General features: G+C 39.6%; 1 protein-coding gene across 1 annotated transcript; it reads right to left on the bottom strand.

Annotated features, from left to right (window-relative positions):
* On the bottom strand, nucleotides 1–174 carry LOC309969443 (cytochrome c oxidase assembly protein COX14-like; the record flags this gene model as incomplete). The annotated part of the gene is made up of 1 exon (XM_082851260.1): nucleotides 1–174. The coding sequence occupies one exon, from the start codon at nucleotides 172–174 to the stop codon at nucleotides 1–3; it is 174 nt and encodes a 57-aa protein (XP_082707386.1).
* Between the last annotated feature and the right edge of the window lie 12492 nt (nucleotides 175–12666).

Below are 12666 nucleotides of genomic sequence, written 5' to 3'. Positions count from 1 at the left end.
CTACAAGACTCCCGAGGTGTTCTGTTCTTCTGCAGCTTGGCACTGGGAGCTGGGCGGCTGGAAATAGTGGTAGGCTCGGGCACTGCAGAAGTAGTCCCCATACACAGTGAGAAGCATCATGGAGGAGGAGAAGGTCTTGTAGCCAATGTTAGCTAGTTTCTTGGCAGTTGGCATGTTGTCCTCCTCTAGGATTCGGCTCCCAATGCGAGCTAGGGCCCCGTGGGCCAGACGTAGCATAACCCCCCGCAGCAAGGCTGGAGCCTGCAGTGGCTGCCCAGAGCGATTTTATTAAGTCTAGAAGTTAGTCTCTCTTGTAGATGTCAAAGTCTTTCTTGATCACGAGTCTTTATTACACTATTTGAATTAAAAGAAACCCCAGATTCACAAATCTGCCATTTGAGCAACTTAGTTTTTTAGAAACTTGCTTAAACTTCATTAATCAAACACTTTCAACTTTTCTGTTGCCTTTTCAATCTCAAGGTAAAAATGATCATAGTACATCACTGATTACCTAATACTTCCTCTCTGTATAAGATTTTGGTTACTGCTGGGTAAAAAAGGAGAAAGAAAACAACTTTGTTTTAGTCGACTTTATTTTTTAGAACATTTTAAAATTTACAGAAAAATTGAGAAGATAGTACAGAGAGTTCTCATGTACCTCATACCCAGTTTCCCCTATTATTAACATATTACATTAGTGCGGTACATTTGTTATAATTAATGAACCAACATCAACACATTATTAATAACTATAGTCCATAGTTGTTTCATTTCCTTAGTTTTTGTCTAATGTCTTTTTCTGGTCCAGGATGCTACATTATAATTAGTTGTCATGTCTCCTTAGACTCCTCTCTGCTATTAAAGTTTCTCAGACCTTCCTTGTTTCTGACGACCTTGACTGGTTTGAGGACAACAGGTCAGATACATTGTAGGATGACCCACTACTGGAATTTGAACATATATTTTTTTAATTCCAAATTTTCTCTGAAGTAAGAAGAGAAAATTTTAAATTCTTTTTAATTTTATTTTTGGATGCATTGGGTCTTCGTTGCTGTGCGCAGGCTTTCTCTAGTTGCAGCGAGTGGGGGTTACTCTTCGTTGCGGTGCGCGGGCTTCTCATTGCGGTGGCTTATCTTGTTGCTGAGCATGGGCTCTAGGTGCTCAGGCTTCAGTAGTTGTGGCTCGCAGGCTCTGGAGCACAGGCTCAGTGGTTGTGGCGCACGGGCTTAGTTGCTCCTCAGCATGTGGGATTTTCCTGGACCAGGGATCAAACCCGTGTGCCCTGCATTGGCAGGCGGATTCTTAACTACTGCACCACCAGGGAATCCCAACACATTCCTTTTTTAAAAATTTATTTATTTTATTTATTTACTTTCGGCTGTATTGGGTCTGTTGCTGCGTGCGGGCTTTCTCTAGTTGTGGCGAGCGGGGCCTACTCTTCATTGCGGTGTGTGGGCTTCTCACTGTGGTGGCTTCTCTTGTTGCAGAGCATGGGCTCTAGGCACGTGGGCTTCAGTAGTTGTGGCTCGCGGGCTCTAGAGCGCAGGCTCAGTAGTTGTGGCACACAGGCTTAGTTGCTCCGCAGCATGTGGGATCTTCCCGGGCCAGGGATCAAACCCGTGTCTCCTGCACTGGTAGGTGGATTCTTAACCACTGTGCCACCAGGGAAGCCCCCAAGACACTTATTCTTAATCCAACATCTTCTATCCTTCTATTGTTGATTTACTCAAACATTTTAAATTGTCTTCTTCCTCTTTGTCTACATTTATATTTTTCCTTTATTTACATAGAAGTTTTAAGAAAGTTTTAAGAAAACAGCCCACTCTATGGCAGGGGGTTAGTGGCACCCCCATCCTGCACATCCTAATGCATTCTCTACACCCGATCATTCTACTTCTAGCCTTAGCACCTAATCACCCAAAGGCCTCACTTCCTAACAACCTTGGGGGTTAGAATTTCAACATGAATTCTGGTGGGACACAAACATTCAGACCATAGCATCAGCCAACACCAAGTGGAACAGATCCCAACCACCCAGTTGATCTAAGCCAACCCATGGAATTATAAGAGGTAAAAAAATCCCAAACCCCATTTCCTAACACAGCAAAATTACAGGCTTTATTCTACATCTGAGTAGACCTCAAACCCCTTTCAAGATTTGTCTTGGGAGCAAGGGCAGAGGGGTCTCTTGACACTCAGGGAAGATAAAACGTCTGATGTTCCGCCGGGGTGGGGAAGGTGGACCTTATTAAAAGTAATCAAAATTCAAAGAGACTATTTGAAAAGAGGATTCTGATCAAATACATTTGAAAAGAGGTCTAATAAATATTTGAAAAGAAGGGGAGTCATGGCGTTTCTCAAGAAAAACAAAGGAAAGTATGCCATTGAAGATCTGTAAAGGGATCATGATGTTTGTTCGAGGGGGTAATACACTAAGACTAATTTTTGTTCAAGTTTTAATTAACTATGTGACAAGAGAAGTTGCTGGGAGTTTTGGGGTTTTTGTTTGTTTTTGGCAAATAGATGAGGCTAATTTCCCCATCTTTATAATTTATCACTTTCACACTGGTTATTTCTACTTGGTGGAACCAACTGTGAAACCATCTTGTACTTTTTTCTCACTCTATCTGGCTCCGTCCTCAGTGTCCCTGTTGCTATGGGCCCCTTCAAGTTCATTGTATCACTGTCAGTAGGGGAGAGGGTTGTTTAGAAGACTGAGACCTGTTTGCTCTCTAGGGCACACATGCTCTAAAGATGTCTACAGTTGGGTATTGGCACTTTGACCAAGACAAGTCCTGTCTTGGGAGGAATCATTTATCACAAAGAATGAAAAGATTTTGTAGTCAGTATTGTTCTACTCCAGCTAATCTTATTTATTATCAAGGACAAATGGGGCAAATTCAATCAGTACTTGCAGGGTATCAAAAGCGAGAGTGGGTGAGACATATAATATTTCCTATAATTAACATACCTATAACAATTTGACATTTGAATATGCTGCTTTTGTAGAATATTTGAGCTTTCAATGTTTAGGACTTTTAGTAAACATTCAAAGCAAAAATGTCAGTTTTCCCAATAATTGTTCCATATGTCAGATTTCATGATTGTTGGAAAAAGAGCAAAAGGCTGGGAAACAAATAGATGCCTGCATGACAAAAATGAGATGGGTCCATTTGGAAACAGGATTCTACTAGATAACCAACTTTAAAAAAAATTTTTTTTTATAATTATTACTTTTTAAATTATTTATTTATTTATTTGGCTGCACTGGGTCCTAGTTGCGGCACATGGGATCTTTGTTGCTGTGTGCAGGATCTTCCCTGCAGTATGCGGATCCTTAGTTGTGGCACGCAGGATCTTTTAGTTGAGGCGTGCGTGTAGGATCTAGTTCCCTGACCAGGGATCGAACCTGGGGCCCCTGCATTGGCAGCGTGGAGTCTTAGCCACTGGACCACCAGGGAAGTCCCAAGATAACCAACTTTTAGATAATAATAGATTCATACAACTCAAAACATGTTAAATATAGAAAGGTTATCTCCCATCGTAAGAAAAAAATTTGTAACTGTATGTGGTGATGGATGTTAACTAGAATTATTGTGATGATCATTTCTCAATATATACAAATATTGAATCATTATGTTGTACACCTGAACCTAATATAATGTTATGTCAACTATATCAATTTAAAAAAAGAGAGAGGTTACATGGGAAAAACGTCTCCCACACAGCCCTGACCCATTCTGTCCAGTTTCCACACCAGCATCCATCCCATCCCCACGAAACCACTGTTATTAGTTTCTGGTGTTTTCTTCCAGAATGTCTTCAGGCATATAAGCAATACAGATATATATTCTTATTTTGTCTTAAAAAATCTTTTTGTTGAAGCATAACATTGATACATATAGTAAGTTCTAGTAGCTACAAGAACATTTCCCCAATACCTTCCCCAAAACCCTCACACTCCCTTCTAGACAGTAGCCCCCAAAGATAACCACTATTCTGACCCTTATCACTATAAATTAGTTTTGTCTATTCTTGAGTTCCATATACATGAAATCATACAGTATATACTTTTCTGTGTATGGCTTCTTTCACTCAACATTACATCTGTGAGGTCCATCCATGTTTCTGTGTATGGCAATCTCTTGTTCTTTTCTTCTTTGATATGTATTATTCCACTTTCTGATTATACCTCCATTTGTCTACCCATTCTACTGTTGATAAACAGGTTAGTTGTTTCCAGTCTGAGGCTGTTATGAATAGTGCTGCTATGAACATTTTTATACATATCTTTTGGTGGATATAGCACTCATTTCGGTTGCCTATATAGAATGGTTTAGATGGGTCATATATAGGCCTTAGAAGATACCATAAGACAGATTTCCAAAGTAGTTATAACAATTTATATCCCCCCTAGCAGTGTATAAGCTCTAGTTGCTCCATCCCCAAACAACCCTTTGGTATTGTCAGTCCTTTTAAACAATATGAAACAAAGTATCATTATTCACCTTGGGAGGATGCTAGGGAGCCAACTTATTATTTAAACCAGTAAATAAAGGGGGGGAAAATCAAGCCTTTTTCTGTTTTTCTTATATGATCTCTATTTCAGGATAACCAAATAATGAGAAATTTCTTTTTTTGGATAAGAGTTTCAGATAAGAAACAGAGGAGGACTATATTAGAACTCAGATATTATCATTTTTCAGTCCATCAGGTACCAATGGATATAAGCATTTCTATTAACATCACAAAAAAAGAGACAATCAGACACCAATTAGACTCCTAATGGGATTACACATCAACACCTATAATGTAGTCTTACCACACTTCCTTGAAAAAATTTGAATCTCTATCTGAACAAGCCTCTAGATCTAATTACCAGTTTACAGGAAACATAAGGGCCAGAGGAACATGTCAAACAACATCACAGGGGCAATCATCTAAACGCAGACTACAGGGAAATTGTATAGGAAGATAACCTGGTTTTGTAAACAACAAGAAATAAAGGAGAGTTTTTAAATGATAGAGAGGAAAACCATAGGTTAAAAGAGATTTAAGATACCTGTGAAACAACTACAACACGTAAACTTCATTCAAACCCTGATTCAAACAAATTGTACTAAAAAAGAAATAAGACATTCAGAGAAGTGTGAACACTGATTGGGTAGTTAATAATATCAAGGAAGTGTTAAAATGCTTTTAGGTGTGATAAGGTATTGTGGTTATGTTTTTTAAAACATTCTTCTCTTTTAGAGGAATATACAGAAATATTTACAGATTAAATTACATGATGCCTGGGATTGTTTTAAAAATAATCTGGGGGATTCCCTGGTGGCGCAGTGGTTGAGAGTCCGCCTGCCGATGCAGGGGACACGGGTTTGTGCCCCGGTCCGGGAGGACCCCACATGCCGCGGAGCGGCTGGGCCCGTGAGCCATGGCCGCTGAGCCTGCGTGTCTGGAGCCTGTGCTCTGCAACGGGAGAGGCCATAACAGTGAGAGGCCCGCGTATCGCAAAAAAAAAAAAAAAAAAAAAAAAAAATCTGGGACTTCCCTGGTGGCACAGTGGTTAAGAATCCACCTACCAATGCAGGGTACGCGGGTTTGAGCCCTGGTCCGGGAAGATCCCACATGCCATGGAGCAACTAAGCCCGTGCGCCACAACTACTGAGCCTGCACTCTAGAGCCTGCTAGCCACGAGCCACAACTACTGAGCTCTCGCACCACAACTACTGAAGCCAGCACGCCTAGAGCCCATGCTCCACAACAAGACAAGTCACCTCAGTGAGAAGCCTGCACACCACAATGAAGAGTAGCCCCCCACTCACCACAACTAGAGAAAGCCTGTGTGCAGCAACGAAGACCCAACGCAGCCAAAATTAAATAAATAAAATTTTTTAAAAAATCTGGATGGGGAAAATGGAGGGTCTGGATGATATATGATTATCCATATGTTGATAGTTGTTGAATCTGGGTGATGGAAACATTGGGTTCATTATATTATTCTCTCTGCTTTTGTATATGTTTGAAACTTTCCATAACAAAGCTTTTAAAAATACTTTTAAAAACTGTCCCTATGGTATTTGCTATAATAGCAAATATTTGGAAACAAACTAGATGTTCACAGTATGAGAACAGCCAAAATAAATGTAGTATATTTGTATAATGAAATAATATATACAGTAGTTCTCAAACTTTTTGGTCTTAGAAACTTTACACTATTAAAAATTATTAAAGACCCCAAAAGTTTTGTTTATGTAGGTTGTAACTATTAATATTTGCTATATTACAAATTAAAACTGACAAATTAAAAAATTTGTATTGATATATTAATCATTTTAAAATACTGATAATAAACCCATAATAATTTATTAAACAGAATATGGGACATGTAATTTTTTACATTTTCAGGATGCTTTCAACTGTAAGTAATAGAAAATGTGACTAGGGAATTCCCTGGCAGTGCAGTGGTTAGGACTCCACGCTTTCACTGCATGGGGCACGGGTTCAATCGCTGGTCTGGGAACTAAGATCCCACAAGCCATGTGGTATGGCCAAAGAAAAAAAGAAAGAAAGGAAAGAAAATGTGACTAAAAATAGCTTAAATAACAAGAGATTTATCATCTCACATGACAAGAAGCCTGAAGGTAACAAGGCTCCAGGGTTGATTAATTTCAGGGTCAGTGACATCATCAAGGGTCAAGATTCTTTCTATCTTTTTTCTTTGCCACCTCTGTTTATGAACAGGCTCCCTCGTAGTTATGAGATGACTATCACAGCTCTAGGTACCACACAAATGTCAAAGGCAGAAAAATGGGACCTAGAGAAAGCCTGTGTGCAGCAATGAAGACCCAATGCAGTTTAAAAAAGAAAAAAGAAAAAAAAGAACTGGTCTTGTACAGTGCATCCCTAACTCAGCTATTAAAAAGAAAAATGGGACCATCTGGGGTTCAACATAAACATCAAAGACTGGTTCTTGTTCATCTAAAACACCATAACAACGTTGTAAATCAACTATACTCCAATATAAAATAAAAATTAAATTAAAAAAATAATAAAACACTATAGGCCAAGTTATAGTGTTATCAGTGAGAATGACCTCTCTCCCCTGAGGTTTCCCCTGAGCACACTGGAAAGGATGCCAGCAATCCAACTGGATGTCCCAAGCTAATAAATATAATCCAAATGCAATATTAGGATAATAAGCAAGAAAAGTCCTCAGATTTAAAGAATAAACTATTTTATTTTATTTACTGCATACTTTTGCATTTATGCCAACATTTTCATCTATATCATCTATTTTCTCAAAGGTTATAGTTTAAAGTAACAACTTGGAAAGTCAATCTATCACTTGTCAGGTGTTCTGTATGTATTTGGCTCATTTGATCCTCACAACAACAACCCTGTGAGTTAGGCATTATTATCATCTCCACTTTCCAGATGAAGAAACTAAAGCATCAAGAGATTTTGTGACTTTCCCAACTCACACACCACTCTGTGTGGAGCTAGGATTCAAATCCTAGCAGTCTGGCTCCATTGCTTTCAACTAAATGCTTACCTCTATATGGTTTTAGAAGAATATGCTCAAGCACATGAGTTGAAAATTTAAGGCTAATTGGTAGAAGCATATAGAGTATAATTTTCAAAACGATAGGAGAAAATAATCAAATAAAACTTGATCGATTCAGCAGAAGGCCAAAAAAGGTGGGGGAGGGGAATCTTCCTCTCTGGCTGATAATTAAGCACCGTCATAAATGGCAGAGCAACTACCTACACCAGGAAGTTGGTGACAAACCTACTGCTTCAAAGGGTCATAGCTGTCCTTCGCCCTAGAAAGGCAACAGTACCTAAGACATTAATTCTGCAAAAACACATGTGTGTGCAAAATCACAGATGTCATCTGTGTCTTCAGATTCAGACCCATTTTGTCATGGCTTTGGCATGAACTATTATTTCTAGGATTACACAAAGAAAAATAAACTCATGGCCTATATTGAAAGAGAAAGACCTCAAGAAAACAGCAAAAGGATTACAAGAATAGATGAAGAAAGTCAGGGGGTGGAGAAACCAATGTTGGAGCTAGCAACAAAGAAGGATTAAATGCCTTGATTTGTTTCACTAGAGAATAAACTGTATAAAAACAAAAAAGGGATGGATGGGATGGTAACAAAGAGAAAGGACAGTAAATTTTAAAATGCATCCAACTAGTCCAAAACTGAACTTTGTCTTACCTAACAAACATGTCCTGCCCCCGAGCTCAAAGCTTCACCAGCTTCTCGGTCCCAAGCCAGAAGTTTGGAAGTCAGCACAGACGCCTTGCTCTTTCTCCATGTGTATCCAATAATGACCAAATCCAGCTGATTGACATCCTACTTATTTTCCAAACCATTCCACCTTTCCATCTGTACCACCTGTGGCCCGGGTCAGTCACCATGTCATTAACAAGAGCTGCCTAACTGGTCTCCTTGCTTCTGAATTTGTTCCTCTTCAATTTACCACTTACCAACTCATCAAAGTTATTGTGGTCAAATACAATTCTGGTAACGCCACTCTTGGCCTAAACCCTTAGGCAGCTCCCCATCACCTACCAAATAAGCTTTCGGTTCAGGTCTCCGCCTCTTTTCTCCAGCCTCATTTCCCATTGCGATTCTTAGCATTCTCTAAAACTGTGGTGCTGTGCTCTTGCTGCACACGTGTCCGTACCTTGTCACCCCAGCCTGAACTCCTAATCTTTCCTCATGGTTCATCTCATGTTGTCCAAGAAGCCTTCCCTGCTGCCCAGCCACCTTCAGTGCTCTGCAGTGCTTACTGTGATGCACTGAAATCATTTCTTTTCCTGTCTGCAGTACCCACTAGACTGAGTTCTTTGAGGAAAGGGGTTGAAGCTTATTTATATTTGTATACTCCGAGTCTGGCATCCATTTGAAAAATATTTATTGAGGACCTGCTATGTGGCAGGCACTATTCCATGGGCTGGGAATACGTGGTGAACAGGGCAGACAAGGCACCTGCATTTCATGGTGCAGTCTGATTCTAAGAGACACAGAAGGCACATCTGTGGAATGAGCTGGATTCTATAGGTGCAAATAGAAAGTATTTTTTCTTTCCCATCTCTCCTAGATAAGCTCCCTTTGCTGAATAACGTTTTCCCTGCCCCCACCTCTTAGATAATAAGTGGATAAATAAATGAATGCTCTCTTTGTTTTGACTTTTAAAATCCTAGCCCAGTGAAATGATCAGATCTTCAAACTAATTTAGAGCATCTCCCCTTCTCTAGGAGGGGTCTGACAAAGCCTTGACCAGTGAATCACTGCTGTTTCTTTCCACTCCAGACTTCCTCTCTAACACTCTGGGTGATACTGGGTGGAGTTAGAATGCTCTCAGCCATTCTGAAATCTGGGGAAGTTGAATTGGGGATATACTCAGTTTGGGTTCAATGGGATACATTTATATGATTTCCAGTTACTTCCATGTATAGTGAAATTATTGCTAGCTGTCCTGGTATAGGAATAGCTTCCTGGTAGGGAATACTCCTCCCTACCACTCACAGGGCTCACTGGCCCTGCAACATGAAACGAAGGTGCCAGGCCAGGGCTGGATAACAATATGAAAGTGTCCTACAGGAAATATTTTAACAACGGAGGAGAAACAAGTTTCAAATATAAAGAGCTAGAAGCGAGTGTGTGGAGAGTTGTCTAGTTACTTGACTTGTATCATTGTAAGCAGAGGACTCATTGGAAAGCTCATCGGTCAGAAAGAAGTTCTCTCTTGGGCAGGAATGTACACAGTCAATGTCATATGAAGAGGTGATTGAAGAGCATGCAGCCAAAACACAGAAGAAAAAGTATTATTGAGATGTGTCAGGCAGTTCATTTTAAGAAAATATTATCTTGGGACTTCCCTGGTGGTGCAGTGGTTAAGGCTCCGCACTCCCAATGCAGGGGGCCCAGGTTCAATCCCTGGTCAGGGAACTAGAATCCCACATGCATGCCGCAACTAAGTGTTCACATGCCACAAATAAGGAGCCCGCCTTCTGCAACTAAGTTCCGGTGTAACCAAATAAAAATAAATAGATATTTTTAAAAAAATATTATCTTATTTTTCTGGATGTGTGACATCTGTGATATCTGTTTGTGGTATATTTTTAAATTATATAGTTTATTTTCTCTTAAGTAAATATTTACTTTAATATCTCATTTTATTTGTAACTTTATGTTCTTCTTTTTAAAGAAGTCCCAAATGTAGTAGAGCTTCAGGGTCCACAGAACTGCATCCAACCCTGAGCAGGGTATGTACATCAGAAGCCCTCCAAGAAGTCTCTTTCAAAGAGGGGTTAGCCCCTCCCTCCCCACAATCATGGGAAGGGCACACATGCAGAGCATACTGACAATGATCCCTTCTGGGAAATCCTCCCTTGAGATCCCCCAAACTCTTTTATGGGTTATGGGTGGGTGATTGCTGTTGTAGGAAGAACCAACTTCTCCATCCCTTACTGTGCATGGGGCTCTAGGAGTACTTGCTACCTCTACCATGCTTGGCCTTTGGAGTCTCTGATAAAATTCTAAGTCAGAGCCCCTTTCTAACATCCTACAACATGAGTAAACAAACATGAATTTCAGATCTTGGGTAATGCTATTAGGAAACTTAAATGATAGAGATTAAGAATGGAGACTACTTTCCATGACCAGAACCTAAATGAGGAAAAGGAGCCACTATGAGAAGATCTGGGAGCAGAGAGAAGAGCAAGTGCAAAGACCCTGAGGAGGAAATCAAGAGTCCAAAAGAAGGCCAGTACATCTAGTGTGTAATAATCAAGGGGATGAGTAGTCTGAGCTGGAGTCAAAGTCTGGCAGGAGCTAGATCATATGGGACTTTGTGAATTCTACAGAAATTTATTTTATTCTAAATAATGGGAAGTCATTGGACAGCTTTAGTAGGGATGTGATGTGCGCAGCTTTTTAATTTTATTTTTTATTATCATTATGGTTGCTATGGGAAAGTAGATTGTAGTCAGGAAGGAGAAAAAGCAAGGAGGCTGGAAACTGTTCAGATGAATTGGATTAGGTGATCCAATCAAACCATTGAGGTTAAAAAAAAAAAAAAGAAAAGAAAAATCACTGTAGTGATACAGAACTAGCCTGAGACATGTGGGTGCCCTAAGCAGGTAAAGAATTCAGCACTCCTTCGGTCAGTCCCCAAACTGGCTGTTTTCAGGGTTGGTGGCAGTCAAGCCTTCAGACAACATTGCAGACCTTGGGATGCCACCCTGATTGCAGCCTTATGGGAGACTGTGAAGCAGAGGACATAGTTGAGCTGTGCCCAGAATGCTGACCTACAGAAACAGTATAACACATGTGTGTTGTTTTAAGCTGATAAATATTGGGATAAATTGTTACACAACGGCAGGTAACTAATGCAGCTCTCAAGTGAAGCTGATGCTCTTCATCTGAGGACCACACCCTGAGTAGCCAGGAAGTAAAGGAGAAGAATGAGTTCACCAAAGAAGGGCTAAAGTAGTCAACAGAAGGCACTGGGTCTGTGGTTTGAGAGTGTCTTGGCTACTGCACATGTTGCTGTTTGTCCCCCTGGCGCAATTACAACCAGCATAAAGAAACCAAATGTTTGCATGCATGTGTTTCTTCACCTGTCCCAGAAGTTGCTAATGATTTGTAGGTTCTCTGAAGAAAGAAAATCATTGGGATAGGGAGTCAATAAAATTGGCAAATTCTCTTGAAAATGTACTTAGGATTAGAAAATTATAATTTTCTTCAAAGTTCATTACTGATGATTTCACTTATCTTCACAGATTTGATTTTAAAAACCAATACCTTCATTTTAGGTATTGATTTTTTAAAAACTGCTACTGAATTTAAGAACTTGAAAGAAAAAGTCAAGGTCATTGTTTCTCTCTTAGAATGTTGTATTACTAAAAGCCAGCCAATCAGATCTTCCAAGCGTGTGGTGGGATGAAGAGAAATACGTGCATTATATTTTTAAGAATGTACAAAATTGTTCATAACATAGCAGCTCTATTCATGATAGTAAAAAAAAAACTAGGGGAGAAAAGCAACATCTAACAACTGGAAAATGAAGAAACAAATTGTGGAATATTCATACAATGGAATACTATGCAGCAATAAAAAATGCACTACTGATATATAGAGCAACACAAATACATTTTAAAAACATTTTGTTGAGTGAAAGGAGCCAGACACAAGAAGATAAGACACTGTATGATTCCATTTATATGAAGTACAAGAACAGGCAAAATTGTAGTCATATTAGAGACCTCTGAGAAGGGGGTATTGAATGGAAAGGCCACAATGGAACCTTCAGGCATGACAGAAATGTCTCATGTATATATCTGGGTGGTGGCTACATGGATGTATATACATGTAAAATTCATTGAGCTGTATGCTTAAGATTTGTGCACTTCACTGTATGTAAGTTATACCTCAATTTTTTTAATGGAAAAAAAAGGAGGTAATGGGATAGAAGATCTGGTAAGATATCTGAGCTGGAAATGTAAATTTGAGATTTTTCTGCACAGAAAATATTTAATGTCATATGTCTGCACGAGATCAATTGGGAAGAGAGTTTAGATAGAGGAGAGACCCCCAGATTAAGCTCTAGGGAACCAGAGGTTGGGAAAAGGAAAATAGGTCAGCA

The sequence above is a fragment of the Leucopleurus acutus genome (assembly GCF_964270905.1).
Source record: "Leucopleurus acutus genome assembly, chromosome: 12".
Taxonomy (NCBI): Eukaryota; Metazoa; Chordata; class Mammalia; order Artiodactyla; family Delphinidae; genus Leucopleurus; species Leucopleurus acutus.
This window is presented reverse-complemented; position numbering and strand designations above follow the sequence as displayed.